The following is a 23963-nucleotide window of genomic DNA, read 5'->3' on the forward strand; positions in this document are numbered from 1 at the left end:
GACCTCTCGGCGCTTCCTCGTCCTGGTCAGACTCTGACGCCGACTTGTCAGAGTCTCTGTTGCCGCCGTCGTCCTCCTGTTCATGCATAAACAGATATACTGCCAAGCCTCTTCAATGACTGATGTCATAATTACTCAATGCTATAGACGTCAAAAGATAAATTTGTAACAAATTACGAAAAAACGAGAATTGCGTACTAATAAAAGAAACCAATGCAGTTAAAATTTTATGAACTTGTCTACAAACTCTATTAGATAATAAAATTTAAAAAATATTGAATGGTAAATTTTAACTGCACCTATAATGTTCCAAGGTATTTATATAGTGATTTCAGAACCGAAACGTTATCGTCTCTTTTAAGGTCTCCTACCCTTCATAATAAGTGTACTCACCTCCACAATGTGAAAGAAAGTAGGTATATAGAGTAAAAAGATATTCTACAGCATGCAGAGATATAAGATTAAGAGATATTCTCAGAAAAACACTTACGCCTTCATCTTCACTGTCCTTGAGGACAACCTTCTTCTTGCGCTTAGGAGCAACAACTTCATCCTCATCGTCTTCAGTTCCATCCTTATTGCAGTCCACTTTCTTCTCAGCAACCTCCTCTTCTTTGTCTTCTTTCGGTTCAGTCTCGTGCGGCAAATCGTTTTTAGTTTCAGTCTTCACCTCCTCGTCGTTATTTACTTTCTCGTCTGCAAACTCAACATGCTTGGTTTCCTTCTTGGCCGCTAGCTGCACGTCCTCTTCATCAACGCTCATGCGGTCTGCCTCGTCTGCAGCGTCATCGTCTGCTGGCTCCTGAAAAGCTTCTTCGTCCTGGCGTTCCGCGTGTAGGATGTTTCCGATGTCCTTGCCACGTCCTGCGTTACCTGCTCCTGCTGCGGCCTCCATCTCGTCCTGCAGCAACGTTAACAACGTCAGTGTAATATGACAAAGAACAAAAGTTTTTCTCCCCAAATACCAAGCCAGAAAATAACACCCTGAGTTACTGTAATTTGACACAAAGATCTTGACAATCTCAAGTATCCACGAATTGTAAATTTGAATGAATTCCCAACAGTAAAACACAACTAAAAAGTTACACAATTATTCCACATAAAAAAGCGACGGATTAAAATTTAAAGTTACAGAAGAAATAGAAGGGACAAAAACACACGGTTACACACCCATTCACTATTTTTCAAATCGAAAGAAGCCTAGAGATAGTATAAAATTTAATAGAATCAAGAATTTAATAAGAGACTACACTCACTCTAATAGCGTCATCGATGAGCTCGTCAAATGTCTCGAATTTTTGCTTGAGCGGCTGCGAGACGCGCGCGCGTAATGTGTACAGGGGGCCAGAGCTGTCGCTGTCTCCCACCTCATCGTCGTCGGACGAGGTAGAAGAGCCAACACTCGAGGAACTATCGTCGCCACTTGATGAGTCCTGACGTGGTGCAGAGCATGAATTAGAAATGGAACACGACGATAGCTTGCTAACATAATAATAATAATAATAATACACTATAATTACAGAGACCATCACGTGGGAACGAGACTTGTTTGAAAAAACTTCTGTAAATTTTTCATCTGAGCCAGTTTAGGTTCACAACCATCCCGACATGATGCATATTTTTGATACTTCCAAAGAATGGAATAAATTTCTTCCATTCAAAATATGACACCAATTATTTGACGTAAAAATTATGAAAAGAAATAGTTCAAGGACATGAAAAAGGCAAAACAAAAGATAAAATTTCGTACGTCACTCAAAGAATCCCGGCCATCCCTAGAACCATCACGACGTTTCTTCTTCTTGATGACGTTCTGGAGCGAGGCGTTGACCATGTCAAGGCGCTGTTGATTGAGCTGAAGCGCCTCAGCGCGCTTCTGAGTTGCGTCGTACTTATTCAGTAATTGCTTCAACTTCAGAATCAACTCCAGCTGCACAAAAAATGGTTTTTATTCATATAGGGAGGCGGATATTTAAATCTCATATATCGTGTCAACGCAAATTTCAACTAGTTTTTGCAATCATTTTCACACTATCAGCGTCATCGCTACATGCAAGTTGTTTTTATCATCATTTTCACACTACCAGCGTCCATCACTACATTCAAGTTGTTTTTGTCATCATTTTCACACTAGCAGCGTCATCACTACATGCCAGTTGTCTGTCATCATTTTCACACTACCAGCGTCCATCACTACATGCTAGTTGTTGATGTCATCATTTTCACACTATCTTTATGCCGAAATGAACTGACATCGATGGAGAGCTCGCCTCAAAACACAGCAATCGTTAGACTCACATGTTGGCAGTCTGGACAGACCCACTCTCCCTCAGGCACGGCCAATAAAGGCGGTCTAAGGCACGACAGATGCCAGCCATGGTCGCAGAGATCACATAAGAGGATAGTCTCGGGATGATCCTCGTGGCCGCATTTCTCGCACTTGGTGTCGTCAAGAGACTCCTCAGTTTTGGGGGTGCCATCATCTTCGGTAGCCTGGGTTTCCTCGCTGGTTGATTTGTCGTCCTGGCTCAACTCTTTCTGCTGCAGCTGCTTTTGCTGCAGTTGTTCCTTCAGCATTTGTTTCTCTGAGGAGAAAGATGATTGGATTAATACACATTAACGTTCCAGTTAACGATATTTTCAGTACTCTTCATTTCAAGTATTGCATTAAGCTCTTAAAAAAGCAACGTCATAGAGCAATTGTGGGACAAAAAATAAGCAATAATTTCTTTTGTCAAGTAACATGTTGCCCTGAATGCCACTCAAGATTTTATCCCTTTCATAAGCTTGCCAGCTCAAACACTCGACTACGTTTTCAATAATCAAGTACAGATACCTAAGAAAAATGAGAATCGCCTTCATGCCGGCAGAAAATTGGCTCCAAAGGGCCCCAGAAAAATGTCGGAATCCCGAGTTACAAAGATCACTGTAAAATGTTCTTGGATTAAAAGTTCTTGTCTCCTGTGCAGTGTAAGATTTTCCCTCTTCAAAATTTATTTAAACGAATATTCATGCATACATAATTCGTTACCTATATTATTTTTTTCACATATTTTCAACTTGGAAGCTAAAATTATTTCATCTTAACCATTTCAGATCTGGAATAATTTGCCTTCATTTGAGTACATTTACGCACTTTTACTTCATTATTATCATCCATGTGTAACTAAACAGTAAGAAAGTGTAAAAGAAAGTCTACACAATTTTTATGCTTGGCAAAACGTATAAATAATTTATCAACCAGGCATTTGAAGTTAAAGGAATGTCGATTAACGTAACGATGTTTCAACGAAATCGACTCGATAAGAAGTGAACCTTAATGTTAGAATTGTTCTCCTGGTAGTGGCGACTAGGGCGGGGGTGATAGGTCTGTTTTTCAGGGCACTAAGGCCACTGGTTGTTACGACTACGACCATTAATAGCTCGCTGTAACAGCCAAACTAATTTTGTTTGCATTACACATCACTCTGGACAAGACATGTTCATTTATCAGGCGGAATTGAACTAATGGCCGAGTTGACCATTAGCTGAGAATCCCAAAAGAACTTTTCATGCGTGGGACTCGAACCCAGGATCGCTGGATGCGAGAATGAGTCTTTCACCACTGCTTCACCTCAGCTCCTAGAAATGAACCTCACCATTGATGGCGGTTCACCTCAAAATCGATGGCGGTTCATCTTACCTTCGATGGCAGTTCGGGCCCTCTTGACAGGCACGGCCTCGTCTTCTCCCAAGTCAGACTCGGGCGAGAACTCGTGGTCGCTCTTGAAGACGAGGTTCTCCTCCACTTCCTCTTCCATGAATTCCTCTTCTTCCTCCTCGTCATCTTCTTCAGAACTCGACCTGTTCACCAAAATGTATATTTCTTACGAGACAATGAACATTTGTACTGTGAAAAAAATGAAGTAAAATAACATAATTTTGCGGAAGTAATTAAAAATTATTAAGTCTTGATAATCTAGCAGCATATTCTGAATCTATTTTCTGGAATATCAATGAACGTTGTCAATCTTGCCGATTTTATTCAGAAAGAGTCACCAAGACCCACAAGCAAATCAGCTAAATTTTAGGCTCCAGCTGAGTCAGTATAAGCTTGCAGTCAGAGAAATAGGCGATTATTTGTCCGAATAACGATCCACCTTTTGCCCTTATGTGGGCCATGCACTCCAACTTTCACCTGATATGGTCGTATCAGTGCTACGAGCAGGAAGTGTGTCAGCTTTTGGACACTACGACCCATTCACTTATCCCAGCTTAGAAAAAGCAGTGAGGCTCGTGCTGATGACGACGCAGCACAGTACATGCACGGTACTTACGATGACGCTGCACGACGCAGCTCAGTACATGCACGGTACTTACGATGACGCTGCACGACGCAGCGCAGTACATGCACGGTACTTACGATGACGCTGCACGACGCAGCGCAGTACATGCACGGTACTTACGATGACGCTGCCCACGGGTCATTGGGGTTGCGCTTGTGCTTTTTCTTCTTCCTTTTTTTGTGGATCTTCTCCTTTTTCTCGCGATCCTGAGGAGAATTGTCAGAATTAAATAAAAATTCAAGAAAAAAATACATGCATGAATAGAGGTTTTTCATGAAGGTCTTCTAATCTTTTCAGAAACGTTCTAATCTAATCTTTTTTTTTCATTCTTTTCAGAAGCGTGAATTAGAGCAATTAGATGGAAGGCAATGTTACCGTTATCACTTCAACCTTTGTGCTACATTAAACAATTTATTTCAAGGGCATAAAGCACTTACGTCAATGCTGGAATATTGCGTATATATATTATATTACATACTTATCATTCATACAAACTTACTTTCTTCTCCTTCTTTTCTTTCTTCTTGTCTCGGTGAACCTAAAATGAGGAGTAAACGATAAGAGTGACACACAATAATTTTACTCTAGATAATTAGATAATTGCTGGTAATCCAATTATTAACTGCACTTAATTAAGCCACGAGGCGAGTGGTGTTATTTGAACATGCGTCGCGTGCTAGACTAGAATATCGCAGCTTCTTCAATTCACTGAACTATAACTCACTCAACACCGCATACAGCTAGAAAATATAGACGAAAAGAGTTTTCAACACTTGATAATTAGTTAGAATGAATTTTAAATTTAATTTTTTACTAATGATAGATATGTCAATTGTGTTAATATTTTTCAAGTGAACCAAAATTTCTAAACCGCCAGTTTTCATTTAGGTACTAATAAAGATTCTTAGTTTAAACGAAATGCTGTACAATATCATGTACTCTTAACTATTAGTAAACAATACTCTTCAGCCAGTTCCTGGAGGCGCATTTCTTCCAGCTTCTGGCGATCCAGCAGCTCCTTCTCGCGTAGCTTGGCAATGCGCGCAGATCGCTGGCGCCGAACTGAGGTACATCAAAAATTAAGTCAAGGCCTGATTCATCAGCGGCGGCAGCAAGACAGTTACGCCTTTACCACCAAAAACTGTTCTTCAAAATAATTATGTTTTATTTAGTTACTATTTCATTACATGTTACTTTTGGGGAGTTACCTACTCAAAAGAAACGTTATTTGATTCATTCTAAGAAATGGAATAAATTGAGCATGAATTTCGTTGAATAAAAATTAATTTTATATGGCAACTCCATGGCCTTTACAAGTCTTGACTGATTCAAAACGAACTGTCTAATGCAGTAAAAATAGGTTAACAGTTCTAGTTATTTCCCAAACCCCCTATCATTCATTGATTACGGCTTGCAAATCCTCAATCATTTCGAGTAGCAAGCAAAAAAGTCAGGTTTAGGTGTATAATAGGTGACGTTTGCCAGGCCAATAAGGAAGCAATGCTGGGTTTTCCTTGGCTGGGAATTCATGCTTTGGTTCGAATCACCCTCGATCATATGATCGAAATGAATCTAAAGACTCCATCCGATTTTTAGCGCATTTTCTCATTTATGGAAAAAATGCACTATTGTGCTCGCCATGTCCATCTGTCTGTCCGTCCGTCCGTGACCTCAAGTTTTCGTCGACGAGAAAATGCGCTCTCTGTCACTCACTGCAGTGAGTACCGAGTTATATTTTTTCGTGTATTTCATTGTCCTATAAAATGCATGCATTGTTTGCATTTAATATTGAGCGTCTTAATGTAGCGGTACTTACCTCCATCCCCTCCATCATTAATATCGTCCACGAGGACACTTTCACTCTTAGATTTCTTTCTCGGTGGGGACGTGGCGTCATCCGAGTTGCCATTCTTCTCGGCCTCGCCTCGAGAGGAGATACTTCCTGATGGTCTACCCCGACTCCCTCCCCTCTTTTTGGGTCTTCCTCTTTTCTTCGCTGAAACTGGAGCCGTTTCTTCTGGCGCCTCTGTTCCATTATCGGCGTCTTCTGCCTTTGTATCGGCAGCTAAATCTTTGACTTTTTTATTATTTTTCCCATTTGGAGTCCCAATTTTCTCATTTTTTGAGTCTACATCGCGAAGTTCTCCATTTTTCATGGCATCGCTCTTCACAGAAGAATATTCTGCTAGAAATGGTTCGCCATCCAACTTGAACTCGGAGACTGTGGAATTGTTCTTGATAGGACCAACTTCTGCATTTGTATCAGAAGAAGTTAATGTGATATCTTTTTTTGTAACCTCGTCATCTTCCTTTTTATCTGACTCATCAACGCCATTAACCTTTGAGCCTTCACCAGAAGTTTTTGAGCTGTCATCTTCATCTCCAACAGATGTTTTCCCATTCTCAGCTTTCGAGTCCTCGTCATTATTGACGTTGACATCAACTTCATTAATTTTACTCGTCTCATCTTCTTTACGCGAGATTTCTTTGTTTTTCTTTGAAATTGCGATGCTTCGCACACTCCTTCTGGTTTCAGCAACTGCCTCGGACGACTCGTCACTGCTGTTGCCAGTGAGACACTCCGCACCAGCGCCCTCACCCCAAGTGTATAGAACTTCTTCCGTAACAGATGCACCAATGCTGCCATTTCTCGAGGCAGGGCAATCGAATCGCTCCCACCAAGGTATGGACTGGCATTTAGATAATTCGCAACTGTGCTCAGTAATTTCTGAAGGTACAGCACTCAAATTTAAACTCTCAGAAGCAACGTCACAGTCCATCCCAATGAAGTTATTTTCAGGTGCCAAGTCATTAACTTCTATTTTACATCTCGTACTTTGCTCACGAGTTTCACTGAATTTTACGACTCGAAAAGGAGGGCGTAACTCTGAATCTGAGTGTTCGTCAAAAGGTTCTTCGTTTTCACAGTGATTTGTGATGCCGGCCTCATTCTGAGCGCCCTCTCCATCGCCTTTTATAATCATAACGGGCTCGGAAATTACGTCATCTGAAGCTATACTTTCTCCTGCAGCATGGGATTTGGACTTTTCTTCAGAACTAAGATTCGAGACACCAACCGGTTTAGATCCCCCGCGATCTAGCTTGATTTTTTTCTTGATGGGGATATCATCAGTAGGCTCTTCTTCGTCATCTTCGCGCGGCTTTTTCTTAAGTTCTGTGGAAGATGACGCGGAAACTCCAGGCGTAATTTTTTTAGAACTAGCCAGCTCGTCGGCAGGTTTCAAAGAGGGCTCTATAGATGTTACAGATGAAGACTCGACAGACTTTGAGGGAATTACGTCACTATTTTTCGACTCTCTTATAAAATCTGGTGGCTGACAGGGTGGCACTGTCTCAGTTACTGAAGGCACTGTTGAGGGTATCAAAGATGACGTTTCTACAATTGAATCTTCTTCTTTAGCAGGTCCCTGAACAACGTTGCCCATTTTTCCTGGTTCATTCACTTTTTCCGTTTTCAGATCTTCCGATTTTTGGTCGGATTTCTTGCTGCTGGAATCGTCTTTTAGACTAGAATTACTATCGTCTAATTGAAGTTTAGATGAAGATCGTTCGTCACACTTCACTTCAGATTTGGAGTCACAACTAGGAGGTTTTCGCCCAACAGTAACTTCGTTTTCTTGCAATTTTTCAACATTTGGAGTTTTGCTCTTGTCAACACTCTCTTCCTTGCTGTTTTTCTGTTCCTTGGTCATTGCTGATGGATTTGACCCAGAAGAATCCGAAATTAATTTTTCCTTCACGCACTCGCCATCTTTCTGTGCATCGCGTGTGCGAGTGACTGATCCATCTACATCATCAGATAGAGATGGTCTGCTAGAAGGTTGAACAGCAGGGTTTAAAATTTTCGGAAAATCAGTTTCGACTGTTGCTTCATCACACGGAGCTGATGTCTGGCTGGCCGTGCTCGCTTCAACAGAGCTTATTGCAGGTGTCTCTATCTCGGTTTGCTTAATACTAACAGAAACATTGCTAGCGATTAAGGAAGCTTCTTTAGGTGTAGTATGAAGCGATTGACTTATGGTTTTTTGAGTGACGTCTATTGAAGTTGACGAATCAGAAACATGACTCGAAGAAGTGCTTACTTTATCGCATTGGTCTGAATCATTCAAAATTGGAACACTAGAAGAACTGGATGAATCACTCACTTTCTCAGCAGGTTTAACCGAACTTGGCACAGAATTTTTCTCAGACATACCACTGCCCCGTGACCGATCGACGTTTGTCGTTTTGGGTTCGTTCTTATTTTCATAGCTTTTGTTTGGATCATTACCAGAAGAATCATGTACATATGAACTGAGGTGCGGCGTATCAACCGGCGTTATAGTTTGCTTAGATATTCCCAGGTGTGACTCAGCAGGATCCAGTTTTTCAGCGGGTTTGACTACATTGGAGACGTCTCCAAACGAACCACTGACAGCTGCCTTCTCTTTCGCAGAGCCCGTGCTGCTTGAGCTCCCAAAAACTCGTAAGAGTTTGCCTTGATTTTTACTTTCAGCTTTCCCAAACATAAATTGATTTCCAATCTCTTGGGAAGCTTTCTCTGGCTGAACTTCTAACGTTTCAAGATCAGATTTTAGCTTTGTACAATGGTCTTTTTCTTCAGGCATATTTCCTAAAGCTCCGGAGCCAGCTTTGTCGGCAGGATTAAGAGATTTACTTTCATTGAGGGTTCCTGGGGCGTTTTCCTTGACAAGTTTTTTAACAAAACCATCACTTAAAGTTTCAGAGCTGGTTAAAGACGTTCCGCTCGGGGTAGACATTGGACTCGATTCTTTGCTACCTTCAATGCAGTCAGATGATGTTGAAATAGCATTTGAAAACTTGCTACCTTTAGTATGTGTAATTTCTGGGACTTTTGCAACATCTTTAGATACTAGAGAGGAATAAGTTTCACTACTTGTCTTGGAAGCCGTAGAAGAATTAAAACCTTCAGTATTAGCACTTGGTTTTTCTGACGAAGATGAAGATAGTGTGGTCTCATTTCCTTGAGAGGTATATTTCTCTGATGCATCACTTATATTGCTGCATTCAATTTTTTCAGCTGTTACAGTTTTGTGCCCAGTGCTTGAATCTGATTTTGTTTCATCATATTGTGTTGCTGCAGAGCCAGTGCTTTCTTTGGGTCTCAGAGTTCCTTCATCCGACCTAAGAACTCCGTCAGCGTCATCTTGTCGCTTCTTATCCGATTCATTTTGACCGCTAGGCTCAACGGAGGGAAGGCTAATTGTTGGAGAAACTTTTTGCGGACCTTCGCTCAAACCCGAACATATTGCGATAGATTTTCTCCCTTCTGTTGGACTTTTTAAACGTCCATCAGGCTCAGGAGGTCGTTTACTTGCTTCTATTTGCTTTATAGGAGGTTTTTTCGAACTACTAATTATATTTTTTACATCGCTGACCTTCGATGTTTTTAAATCTCCAACCTCCTCAAGATTTTTCTCTGAGGTTTCACCAATTTCGGATGTTTGACGAGAAGTTGGAATCGAAGTTTCCATTGATTCAGGTACTTTTAAACAAGTTCCAATAGTTTCAGGTAGAACTTTAGAAGATTCAATTCGCTCGACGATTTTATTCTCAGAATCCATGTTGATAGGAGGATTCTCAGATGATGCATCCTCCTTACGTAGCAAGCTAGACACTTTGCTCACATCAGTTTTTTCCTTAGCAACTCTCTGTGACTTGAATTCACTTTCAATTATGTTCTCTTCCAAGTTTTTTGGTGCCGTACTTTTATCAGAGCGTTTGATCGCTGGTTCCGAGCATTTCTCATCAATTTTGGATTCCGCTGGAAGCTTCTTGGTATCAAGAAATGAATCTTTTTCTTTATCTTCCTTCTCGTCCTTCGGTAGGCTGCAGTCCGGAGCTGAAGAACTTTCCGAAGTAGTTACATCCATCAATGATTTTTCTGCCTCAGGGACTGTTAGAATGTTCACCGCCTCTTCAGTTCTCTCACCACTTTTCTCGGAATCTGAGGTCAGTTTTCTGGTGGACAAGGATTTCGTCTCTGAACTAGGAGGTACTCTGGAGGGAGGTGTGTCAGTTATTTCAGAGCTGGTGAGAGGTTCTGTATTAATGTCAGCATTAGTAGGAGGTGCTGCAGCAACGTCTGGATCAGTGGGTGCTGCTGCAGCAACGTCTGCGTTAGGAGGTGCTGCAGCAACGTCCGGATCTGTGGGAGGTGCTGCAGCAACTTTTTCGTTAGTAGGTGCTGCAGCAACTTTTTCGTTAGTAGGTGCTGCAGCAACGTCTGCGTTAGGAGGTGCTGCAGCAATTTTTTCGTTAGAAAGTGCTGCAGCAACGTCTGGATCAGTGGGAGGTGCCGCGGCAACGTCGGTATTAGTAGCAGGTGCTGCAGCAACGTCTGCGTTAGTAGGAGGTGCTTCAGAGACGTCGGTGTTCGTGAGAGGTGCTGCGGTAACGTCGGAATTAGTAAGAGATGCAGCGACAATGTCAGCGTTCGTGGGAGGTGCTTCTGTTATGTCAGCTATAGCTGGAGTTCGTTCAGCAACATCAAAAGAAGTGGTTACTACAGCAGAATCAGCAACACTTGGAATTACTTCGGCAGCATCAGCAACATTTGGACTTAATTCGGCCGCATCAGCAACATTTGGAGTTACTTCAGCCGCATCAGCAACATTTGGAGTTACTTCAGCCGCATCAGCAACATTAGGAGTTACTTCGGCCGCATCAGCAACATTTGGAGTTACTTCGGCCGCATCAGCAACATTTGGAGTTACTTCTGCCGCATCAGCAACATTTGGAGTAACTTCAGCCGCAGCAGCAACATTTGGAGTTACTTCGGCCGCATCAGCAACATTTGGAGTTACTTCGGCCGCATCAGCAACATTTGGAGTTACTTCGGCCGCATCAGCAACATTTGGAGTTACTTCAGCAGCATCAGCAACATTTGAAGTTAGTGCATCAACTTCAGCAACATTTGGAGTTACTTCAGCCGCATCAGCAACATTTGGTGTTACTTCAGCCGCATCAGCAACATTTGAAGTTAGTGCATCAGCATCAGCAACGTTTGGAATTACTTCAGTAACATTTGCAGTTGTTTCAGTGCTATTATTTCTACTATGTTGTCCGGTGTCCACATCAACGCTCTGAGGCACCCCACTGTCACACACCGGCGAGGCGCGTCCACTGGCTACAGGAGACGCGCGACTGCTGGCTACTGGCGTGGGGGCTTCACTGAGGCCTTCCAGTGGACTATTACTCGAGCTTCCCTCCACTGAGATCTCGCGACTCACTCCTCCACCGGGGCTCAGACTCTCCAGTTCATTGAGAAGTGCTACCAACTCTTCACGAGAACTGCACAAGTAATGCGAGTCAGAAGAAACAAAATGCTTGGTTTAAACTTCAAAGATATTGATGATGGATGTTTAACCCTTTTGTCTTGGATACAATTACCATCGTCACTGCTATTCGTACCTAGTGGTTTGGGACCAAGAATTCCCGTCAGTCACGAAAAGGGTTAAACTCAGCACAAATATAACATCAAGATATAAGTAGAGTATCAGTTAAGTAAACATCGAGATACAAATGATTTTAAAATGCTAGTATCACTAACCTGGCAGCCAGCGTCCAGGTTTCTTCGTCTTGGTCATCTTTATATATCCTAAGGTTGGCGCACTCATCCATCTGCCACCAGTACATGATGCCACGCTTGTCTCTGCCGCACGGCAGCAGCCGCAGCTCACGGGCAGCTAACCCATTGATCTTGTCTTTGAAGCTTTTGCAGCTATCAAACAGGGCTTCAAATAGATTCTGAAATGAAAACAAAACACTGAGGAATGTTGATAGTGCTAAATTTGAATAATGATAACTAGAGAAACAATAACATCAAGAGATAAATGCACTTTAACTTCCATTTACATGTCTGTATTTTAACCGATATAGAGAGGGTAAATGTAGGACATAAATATGCTAAAGATGGAGTGGTGATTTCAATATACTTAAGTATGTTAAACATGAATAATTTAAAATTGAAACAATGAAGTTACACAGTATGACTTTTTTCCACATGGCAAGCCAGATTATTTAGATGATGGGAGAGAATAGCTAAGAGAATGAAAAATTTAGGTACCATATATATAAACTTCTAAAACACACTTTTCCAATAAATATGAGAAGAATGACATTTTTTAAAAGGGGGGGGATTGTACCAAAAGATAATAATTTTTTGTACTTACATAATCACATTTAGACTTACATAATTTTTGTACTTACATAATCACAGTTAGAAACAGAACTCTAAATAATACATCAAAGTTTTTCTTACCTTTAAAACTCTGATTTTGACTTCAAGCTGAGCCTGTTTGAAGCCAAACCTCTCAAGCTCCCACCCATCTTTAAGGGAGTGAAGATGAGCAAATCTCTGTAAGGCTTTCTCCCATCTGTCTATCTTGGTGGCTCTGTTGAGCTTCCGCAGCAGCAGCAGAACCAGCTGCACAATCACTGGACTAACTGCAAGCATAGAAACAATGTAAGAATTTGCACAATACAATACTTACACTAATAACATCCTGAACGTTGGTAATCATGACAACAAAGGTTAAGAATCAGCTCAGAAATTTCAACTATGAAGAAACATTGTACATCATAGCTTATGAGAAAACCTTGTCTGTAAATTAAGGTACAAATTAAATTACACCATTAGCCAAATGCTTAAGTAAATCAAAGTAATTTGCAGCATCCTTCAGTGAAGATTGACAGTATATATATGCATCCCTGCACCAACAATGTTCCAACTCACAAATATGGCACTAATAGCAGCAAAACAAAACACACATACATGATTGCAAAATTAAACCATGTTGCTATAAACAAAGGAAGTAGGCTTGAATTTAAAACAATATTAAAATGTAAATTACAAGTGAATTAGGGCTAAGAAATACATTATATTTGACAAAATAGAATTCCAAAAAATTGAAAATAACAAAATCTAAAAAATGACTGCCATAAAATTTTAGCCCAGCCTTGCTAAGTGGAAAATAAATTCCATTGCATACAAAATCCAAGACTAGCAGAAAAGTTTTACAATTTTTTATAATATTGTAGATGTCTACTGCTACCTTTCCTTAATAGCATGAAAACCTCTTGAAAGGTCTTTTTGTAATGTGAAAACGATTTACAATCAAGTTCAATGCAAACTATAATATTGCAAACTAATAATTGATTCATTTAACTTTTTCTGATTATTTACCAAGACTATCTCAAAAACTTAATTTGTGGCAAGACCAAAGCCACCATTTTTGTAGCTGTGTATTTCCTGCTAGAAGAATTATTGCTTAAATCATATGTTCAGGTGTACTTTATTTATGATTTGCATCTAGTATTTGTACAGCCACCATTTTTGGAGCTACAAGATTCCACTATATCCCAACTAACTTGGTGAAAAATATTCAGCCATGTGAAAAAATTGTTTCAAAGGTGATTTTTGAAAATTGAAGGCAAAAATACAACTTTTTAAATTTTTAATACAGAAAATAGTAAAGGATCATAAGAACAGGTGGAATTGATTGCAAGCAGCAAATAAGAAATATCAGTGGAATTTCCAAAATTGTTGTAATAAATGCCATTTAATGATTACTTTTCAAATTTACAGGCTTAATTTGCCAATTTTCTTATAAAAAAAATCAGGAAAGGGCTAGGTATACATACCAGAAATATTCACTGCAAACATGGGCATTTTTGTCTAATTTGCAATTGGCAGTAGCTGCTGCTTAATTTTGAATTTTTTAGAATGGGCAAGCTTGCCAAGCCCTAAGCAAAAATTGGGCAGAGTTCATCCATGAATTGGGCAAAAAATCATGAATATGGCCAATTTCACCTGGGCTATTTACAATTTTTTCCATGTAATATATGAAAAAACTTAGTTATGACAGTGATTTTTACAAATAATCTGTGAAATGATTGCTTTAGCCAGCTATTTAGGAAACTTCTGCCTGATATTCCAAATTGGTGCCAATCTAGGGTTTTTCTGGACCTGTCTCATTCACAGGCTAGTGACGAAATCATTATTGCAAGACCGTGGTCTGAACTGTGGAAGTTGAAAATTTTGTGAAATGACAAGTTTGTGAACCACAATTTCTTAGATCAGACTAAAATACATAACATTAGAGCAACAAGATTTCATACCTACTGAAATTATAGGATATTAGAACCATGATAATTCAGACAAAAGTAGAACTTTTCCCAACTATTTTACAGGTAGCTTTTACATGATTTTCTAGTTGTTCTTTGAAGTAATGCGGATTGTGGAAGTTGAAAATTTTATAAACAACATGTTTGCAAAGTGCAAACCACTATTTTTTCAATCAAACAAAAATACATGACATTTGAGCTGTGAGATTTCATACCTACTAAAATTATATGATATTAGAGCCACAATATTTCAGAACAGAGTAGGACTTTTCTCAACCTGCATGATACTTTGCTAATACACTTATAGGACTCGAAGTTGAACTTGAGGAAGAGTCTAAAAAACTCTCTGCTTTGCCTCTTTAAATCTACTCCTTTAAATCTACTCACTATTTTTGCCTATAAGGCTACAATATGTACAAAAAAATTGGCCATTTTTACTAACAAAGTTGGAAGGGCCATAGAAATGGGTGAAACTATGAAATTGGATAGAATCAGTCCATTTCTGTCTCAGTCACAGATTAATTCTTCTGCCAATTTTCCATTTAGGGGTGCAAAGAACAAGCAAATATCTGGTAATACTTTAGATTAAGTGCATCCAAAAAAAGGGTATTTTTTTTAATTATGTTTTTTGGGGTGTAGTCGTGTAGTTTAAGAATTTAAAATCCGCTTTTGGCGGTTGACATTGGAAATTTTTAATGGAACCTGTTCCTAACTGGACCTAACCTGCAAGGTTTTTGTTTATTGGCTAGGTTTTTCCGTCCGCTGGACGGACTCCAAACATAGAAAACTGATTTCAGATTCTTAATCTACACCCCAAAAAACATATAATTAAAAAAAACGCCCTTTTTATTGATGCACTTAATATAAAGTAATACCAAATATCTTAAGATCTTTCATAATACCTACCTCAACAACCTCGGCATAAAAATCAAGAACTTGCTAAATCATTTGGTTTTATATACCTCTACCATCCACATAATATATGCATTACCTATATGATTATGCTTTATGCATAGTGCATAATAGCTGATGGCACACCACAGAATTTTTTTCATTTTAATATCGGGTAAACGCGGTATATTCCGACACATTAAGGACGCATCGAGAAATGAAAAACTATAAAAAAACGTATGCGTTACGTAAGTTCTGTTGCCTTCACATGACTCTCAAAACACTTCACTACGCGTCAGCAACGATGAAACGTCACAAAATGTTGCCATATTTATTAAAAAGCCTTTAGAATGGAAACCTACCAAATCCCTATATTCCATCACTTTGTGTGGCAACATTCGACACGTGGTGAGTCGTATTGCGTCAGCGCTTCAAATTTAACTGATACATATTGCCGACATCCACGTATTCGAATTCCGTTTGCTGTGTGAGCTGTATTGGGATACAACACGGCTTTGAATTAGAACACTAACAAATATTGAACACTGCTTAATTACGTTTTAATTAACAGCTATTAGGCTTTTAATTAAGCAAATTTCAATTTTTGTACAAAGCTTTGAACGATCTGTGTGTGCCCAATTCAAGTTGTGTCGGAATTAGTTTTCATGTGTCATCAAGATCTAAACCAATTTCTTATGTATGATGATGCTGGTATCCATGATACTTTACTGGTCTACTTATGTTATAGGACTCAAAAATGAACTTGAGGGAGAGTCTAAAAAAACTCTCTGCTTTGCCACTATGTAAATTATGACAATTGATAATCCAGGCATGCTGGTATCCGTGGTATTAAATTGAGTGGTATCCATAGTCTAGTCCATACTCTACGTCTACTGGTCTCTGCTCAGGCCTCAATAGGCAATAGCTAGGACTCATTTATCATAATCTTAAGCTTATAAGGTATGAGACTTAGACTCATAATATTATGGAGCTTCAATCTAATTGGGTTATGTTAATTTATGTCAACATACTTATGCTGTAGCCAGCAAACGCACAATATTATTACGTTTTCTCATAATACATCGTTATTTAGTATTTTTACTCTATGACCTGGACGCGGTATTTTAAAAGTTTTGTTTCAATTCAGTAAAACATTCAACTATAATGCCTTACCTTCATCTGTATTTTCTAATGCACTCTGTAATTCACCAATATTAGGCAAATCAGCTGATAACTTATCACCAAATTTATCTATAAACGAACATATTACAGCAAAATCAGGATAATTTGTGCAAAGATCCACATCAGTGGACGCCATTTTCACATTGGCATCAATAGATGCCGAAAGCATAACAACGATGGTTGAGCGTCTCACTGCCTTGGCAATAGGAGAATAGGAGAAAAATATCCAAAGAGTTTAATCGTATTTGTGTTCATATGGTGCAAACAACTTTTGACACACAAAAAATACAATAAAACTCAAATACAATACTTTACATATTCTGTTTTGTAAAATCTGATTTTTTATATATACAGAGAGGGCATCAAATCGTTGTACTTCTATATATCGCAGTGTCTTACAAGTAAATCTACCCACTACCTATTCGAGCAATAGAAACTCGTCTGACAATAGTTTACAACATTGTTTATGAATTTATAAGTTTAAAGTTCTGGAAAGTAATGGAATTTCATGTTCGGAACACTTAGAAAATGCAGTTTTAAGAAAAATGTTCTCCAATTTTATGGCTTAAGTCGTGAAAACAAAGTGTATTCCATAATAAGATACTTTAATGCAAGTGTCTCAAACGCTTCTTATTTGAAATTTTATTTACTTCCAAAAAATGAATTTCATTTAAGCTTTAATACGCTCACATTTGACCGTAGCCTATGTACACCCATGGTTGAACTACGATGTATTAGTTCAATCATGTGTACGCCAGCCTAGACCAGGAAAGCTTTAAAGCGTAGATAGTTATCATTAAATAATAATTTGCAAATTTTTATTTTTGAAATTCAAGTGTTTCCGATTGTAAAATCGGTTGCAGGCAAATTTGGCATTGGGCAAGACTGTTGATTTCATTTATAATGATAGAAGAAATTCTCTAAACATACGTAGATCAGTAGTTCCATATTTGATAACTATTTAATAAAACTCTCATCATAACATCCTTTATTATAAATCTCAAAGTTGTCTGCCCTATGCCACGCACCCAACACCGCAATAGACTGCCGTCAGTGTACAGTAAAGGTGTCCGACAAAGCCCACAGTTTCAACTGTTTAAAGCTTCGTCTTCGTAGTTTGTACTCAGACGGCAGACTACCGCACTGTCAGTTGCACAGATTCTAGCGCCGCTCAGCATTATAATATATTAAATAAGTTCAGAAGACACAGTCTAAGGAGCTAGCACCGTAAGCAGAAGATTTCAAGTGAAATTATAATAATACTAGGTAATAATACTTCTTCATGAAAAAATATGGTCCTCTTTGTTCCAAGATGAATGCGAATACTTGACACGAAACCGAATGGAATATGCCACCAATGGACACACAAGTGCAAAATAAGTTTTTTTTGTTCTGATAGGTTTCAACATCCTAAAGCTATCATATCGAAAATAAATTCAAATTTGTTTCTAACATGTAGACAATTTTTTTTAAATAGTGTACTCTTTATATATATTCTTTACGCACATGCCTAATCATTACCAGTATGGATACGTGGACATCACCCAAGTCGATTTGCACAAATATCGAGGCTGTTCTCATGCCCGGCACAATAAAATATGAATGAAGATACCAATAAAAAATCAATCAGCAGCGACAATTAAAACTAACTTATATTTGTTCAAGGGATCATTGAGGCTTAGAATTTTTTTTTAAATATGCGTAGTGAACTTTATGAAAATTTCTGTATTAAAATACAGCCAAAAATCACATCCCTATTCAAAGTTAAGAGATTTGAAAATTAATTCCTGGCACGCGATATCTGAACATAAATCATGAGTGTGGATTGTGTCATCACTGAAACAACTTGTTAACATCCAAGGATCATTTGGCTTGATGTTGCTCGCATTTGAAGTAAGTTTGATGGAGTAAGATATTGCGCCTGAGGTCTTGCGCCTCCGTCTCTTGAAGCTCGAGCAGGTGAGTGATGTCGGCCGCTATGTTGATGGTCTCAAAGTTCTTGCTGTACCTGAAACAATAAAGGATCCTCCATGATCACGCCCGTCTCATCCACGCATGTCGGCAGCTTCTTCTTTAAAAACTGTTAACAAAATTTGATTCTTCACATAGAAATACTTTACAGTTGTAATATATTCATTTATTAGTTTTCGAGCACTTGAACAGACTATTTGAATAGAACATAGTCAAATTTCGACAGTTACAAACGTCCTAAATTCTTTGCAATGTTGTGAAATTTTCGAATTATTCTATTTATTGGATGACTTCGACTTCCTTAAGATTATCGTTTGCTGTCCTGGAATTGAACGTCACTTATTTTCGTTGGTGGCCTTCATGGAGCGTTCCATAAGCGTATTATGTTTAGGGTTTTGATAATATCGAAAAACCTCAAAGAAACTAATTGAATTCTGAAACTAAATGAACTTAAGAACTGACTATGTTTTTGAATACTGACACTATAATTCAGGCTTGTCAATGTTCACAATAACTATTGGAATAAAAATTACAGTAGCAAAGAATTTTCCCTGTGTGCCCACGGTAGGAACTATTAAGACGCATCCTTTTTCCATCTAGACTAGTATACTTCAGTGTTCGTCCCTTGAAGTGAAGTGCTGTAACTAAATCGGTTATATTTGTGCCTAGGCTTAGAGGTGTTTTAATTGCATAGCCTCATCCTTTTGAAAAATAAATTTAACAAAAGTGTGAGTTTGGCCTATCACGTTACGATGTAATCCAATCCTCAGGCACGGCTAGCGATCAGGAAATAAATTTTAGACATCCTAACGGCTTTGCTTTTGAGTCGGTGCTATAGTTGCGTTCAACTGTATTGACAAATGATTATTATATTAGCTCTTAAAAACTGAATGGGTGTTTCAAGGTCTTTGAAAATAGAGATGTGAATTATAGCGTAAGTATCGTAGAGCTTAAGCCACTGCTGCCTAGTTTGAGCCATGGTTGAACTAGTGTAAGGTTGACCCATCAGAAGCCCATTTTTGCGGATGTAGTGTTTTGTTCGCCCGTGACGTCACTGATCTCAGTGACGGTTAAACCCCTTCGACGGGTTTGTTTACGTTTCTTGATCTACGTGACGTAACAATAAAGCTGAACTGAAAGACGGAACTTCTCGCGGGTCAACCTTAAATAGTTCAACCATGAGTCTGAGCATCCGTCATCGGTCTCATAGTCTCTGTTCCATCGCTTACTGGTATGTATTTTGTGTGAATTAATGAGGGGTGCGTATGGTAATTGATTCGTTCATGTCAGGGAAACTGTCATGAAGAACTAACCAAAACTTTATTTAATACACGTATTTCGGAGCTTGGTCACCATTAAATTAGGGACAACAGGCACTTGGTGCTTGAGTCGATCTACCTTATGTCACCCCTGACAAATATCAGGCTAGGAGGTGATTCTTCAAGCTCAAGTCTCAAACTAAATTAAGAAATGATTCCACAACCATTTCATTGACCTGATCAATCTTGTCATTGCATAGTTCTCACGTAGATACGTGAGACTAAAACTTAACATTTAAATAGAGACATGACCGTAGGACGCACCTGAAACAGCGGGTGCGTATTTTTGCCGTTGACTTCGATCTTCTGGAACATTAGCGCCCTAGGCTGGAACCCGCCCCCCGGCCTCACGTGGCGCAAGCTTAGCAACATCTCCTCGCTGGTGGTGTTTTCCTGCCGGGTCAATAAACATTTATTATCCAAGAAAACATAGCAATGTTCAAAACTGTAATGCAACGTTCACAACTTTCTTAGGAATCGCCATATTAATCGTTGATTGAAAATTAGCTCACTTGAGATTTTTGAGCTGACCTTGCAACAGTTAACACGATTCCGTTGCTTACCTTAAAAAAATTTATTGTTCTTGAAACTATTCTCTACCTTCGATGCTCGCATTTATTCTATGGGAAATGACTACAAAATTGCTCATCTATCTCCAAGAATTCTGATTCTTTTCAGAACATTACAGTTTATACAAACTTCTGACATGGTTGATCTCAGCTAGGTAATTTGTACTCAAAAGAAACCACGCGTTTAAGCTGAATCTATCTGTGATCACACCAAAAACTTGTAGTAATTAGTGTGAACTTGAACGCAAACATAACGGCCACTGTGATGTGTGATCATTAAAATATTTTGATGGTTCAGGTGAATCAGGTCACGTCATTGCGTAAGCATGGAGACGTAATATGATGTATTTCATCGTTCGATTGTACAGTTTATGACATTACGTAGACGCGCTTATAACGATCAATAATTCCAGTAACAGGGGCAACTGATCACTGATTGTGCCTGAAATAAAGAAACTAATCGCCATGTGCATAGATCGCTCCTGCAATATTCTTGCCAGAACAAATCGGTCAGCATGCTGCTTGTCCATCGCAAATAATTTCAATATATCATTAATTATAATCCAGCCTTTTAAAATGTCTATATAATTTTATGTGGGAAAAATGCTTGTACAAAAAGATATTTATTTACATCCTTGCACTTTGTGGGATTTTGGTGCTCTGAAAACGATGATGAAAAGGAGAAATCTGTGATGGGGAATTTTTAAAAATTCAATTTTCATCAATTAACGTTTTGTTAATTGATGGAAATTGAATACGTTATTCGTTATAAATTCGAATTGAATACATTAATAAATACGTTTTCATCAATTGACGTTACATTTTAGTTGTGACAGTTTAGACGTTTAAAGCTTATATAATTACAGTAACTACTTCATTATTCAAATTACGACATTTGATGCACGTAATATCGAATAAGAAGTATTCTCAAATCGAGTTCATGTTCCCAGTCTCGGCGGGTAGCTGTCTGGATGCATGCTCTGCGATGTTCAAGCTACTTCCAGCCGAACCAGACAAATAAATTCGAAAAAGCGAAATTTTTAAACCAAAGAAAAAAACATTTTTCTGTGATATCGCCTGATTGTGTATACATTTCTGAACCCGGGATGTAACTTTTAGTCCATGCACTTTCTTGTTTTACTAACGGCATATTTTTATTTTTATATTTCGATTTTGCGACCACCAGGGAACTTCTCGAGCAGACGGTTCATCTGCGTGAAGTCCCTGGTGGTGGTCTCTCAGAGGGACGCTGTGTTCAGCAGGAGCACCACCTGCCCCTTGTATTCCGACAGCTTATGGGGGCAACCTGGCCACAAAAATCCCGGTGAGTTGGTAAAGAAGCGAGTAAAAGTGTAATAAGTATTTTTATCCTCTTGATAATAGAGCTTTTGACAGCTATATGATGACTTTCATGAAACACGATGTAGATTAGTATGTGTTATAATGTGTGCTGACATGCCTAACATAACTCTCAGAATGAAAATTAAATTCGTTATTAATATTATTTACTAACGTGGAGCTCGATACATTGTATTTGTAGTGCACTCAAGTAAGTACCTAGCATTAGCAGTGCTTGCAAGTTAGGTAGGCCTAGTTTGGTTTCGAAAAAAAACTTTTCACTGTGACTGTCACTATTGTAAATATTTTTCAAATTGACATAGTTTAATAACTGTGTCATCAATTGATGCTCGATTTCTGCTTCTTTAACATTGTTATGCATAAACAAATACCTATTTCTTGAGACTTGAGAGTACGTACCTAATTTTTCTTTTGCCCCTATCGCCCCATGCCACAATCCCCTTCAAACTTCCAAGTTCCAACCAATACATGCAAAGATGCAATGCACACAAGTCGAGACTAGTCAGACGCTGCACTAACCTCGCCGCTCGTCTCTAAAAACCGTATAATACTTGTTATACATACGATTTATAGCCTTGTAGGGTTCGATATTCACACGCAATGGCTATGAAACTGTTTGAAACTGAAACACACACGTGGTTTAGTTTTTTGTAATAAAATCGATCGATTATATTGAAGACTGGCGACTTTACTGCTGCAGGGTGCTGGCGAGGTTATTGGGACTAATGATTGACGGTACACTTGACTTAACATAAGGTACTACTACTACTAGCCTCGGCTTGGACAAAGTTAGGTACAGTACGACTAACGACATAAATTTACACAATACATTTCACAAATTAGATCGTACAACAAAAATTTTGATGGCATAGCTCTTGAACTAAATCATAGTCGATTCATTATCAAATGAAACGTTAAACTATTAAATCGCTTTGATGAAACTGCTAGGCATAAATTTTAATCCTTGCATGACAGTGATGACACGCCGCATGGAAACCGATGGCGTCAAGTTAGTTAGGCTAGGGGCATGTTCACAGTTCAACAATACTTACCTTTAACATCGATTACTTCCATGTCGTAAAATCCAGGCTTCTCAGAACGAATGCTTGACGCCGACATTTTGTTAAGTCTTATTTTGGCTGATTAGAAACTCAAACTTGTCAAGGCTTTGTATCAAGCTTGATAAAATTGAACTAAAAAACCACGAGGGCATTTATTGTAACCTTACCCTCTCAGTGTACTTGATTCAATGCTGCGCAGTCACGACTCACGCCGGCAAGCTGTGCCGTAAAGGGCATGAGCGGGAAACATTTTCCTCTCAAATAGTTTAGTAGTGATATGGAGTTGTAACGCGCTTTTTCTTTTTGATTTATTATTTAATAATTCATAATGATAACTCATTTTATTTCATCATTTATATTATTACTCACTCTGCTGTTAGTTTTTGGTGATCGATCCACTTGAGACGTATTGCGAAATCCAAACCATTGCATTATTTATTGAGTAGCAGCATCTTTTGGAAACTTCTTAGAAAATTCGCTTGTAAGTAGCCTTTTTTGCAGTCGAGTTTAAATGATTTAAAGAATGCTTGTACTATGCATCATTACATCATTGTACGAACTCGGATTCTAAGAAGACGTTTCTCTTGTCTTTCTATATATTAGTATAGTTCTCTTAAAATTATTCTAGCACAAAATAATTTTCAATATTAATATAAAATTTCACTGTTAAAAACGGGCTAAACTCATTTGACCATGGCCTATTCTTATGTTAAAATTTTTCTTCTAAAAATTCGTTGTCTATGGTTACACCTCGGAACTCTTCATCTGTTATACCTGTTTCAGCTGTCTCTCCCATTTCCTCTGGTTTGGAGGAGCTGAACTTTAACCTAAGATGCCTGTAATAACACCGGCAACAAATGACACCTGTCACGAGATATCCTATTGCCAGGAAGTAGAACGAAATCGTCGTTTGTGTTGACTGGAAATCATCTTCAGTGAAGGTCGAGTTCTGCCAGACGAAGTATCCTTCGAAGGATTTACTCGTAGTATAGTAGGTTGAATAGTTGACCCGTGAAGCATAAACTTGGTAGGGATGAATCTGGGTTTCCATCTTTAGACCACAAAGTTTGTATATTTGGCACAACTTTTACGGTAGCTTATGCTCTTTTCTATCTA

General features: G+C 38.8%; 2 protein-coding genes across 2 annotated transcripts; both read right to left on the reverse strand.

Annotated features, from left to right (window-relative positions):
* Nucleotides 1-7: 7 nt before the first annotated feature.
* On the reverse strand, nt 8-16711 carry LOC108672932 (serine-rich adhesin for platelets; the record flags this gene model as incomplete). The annotated part of the gene is made up of 14 exons (XM_047880720.1): nt 16560-16711; nt 12631-12815; nt 11920-12116; nt 7680-11660; nt 6142-7637; nt 5272-5387; nt 4825-4863; nt 4446-4531; nt 3683-3843; nt 2299-2585; nt 1751-1930; nt 1257-1433; nt 491-901; nt 8-76 (listed from the first exon to the last, which is right to left on the reverse strand). Coding segments are annotated over exons 1-14 (7530 nt in total), but the record flags the coding sequence as incomplete, so codon positions are not given.
* A 1324-nt stretch (nt 16712-18035) lies between these two features.
* Nucleotides 18036-23072, reverse strand: LOC108672935 (glutathione peroxidase 2-like). The gene is given in 6 exon segments (XM_018160704.2): nt 18036-18584; nt 18586-18648; nt 20123-20251; nt 21059-21114; nt 21608-21733; nt 22839-23072. Coding segments are annotated over 6 exon segments (594 nt in total). The 5' UTR covers nt 22906-23072; the 3' UTR covers nt 18036-18431.
* Nucleotides 23073-23963: the final 891 nt, after the last annotated feature.

This window comes from Hyalella azteca, unplaced genomic scaffold, assembly GCF_000764305.2.
Source record: "Hyalella azteca isolate HAZT.00-mixed unplaced genomic scaffold, Hazt_2.0.2 contig6034, whole genome shotgun sequence".
NCBI classification, from domain to species: Eukaryota; Metazoa; Arthropoda; class Malacostraca; order Amphipoda; family Hyalellidae; genus Hyalella; species Hyalella azteca.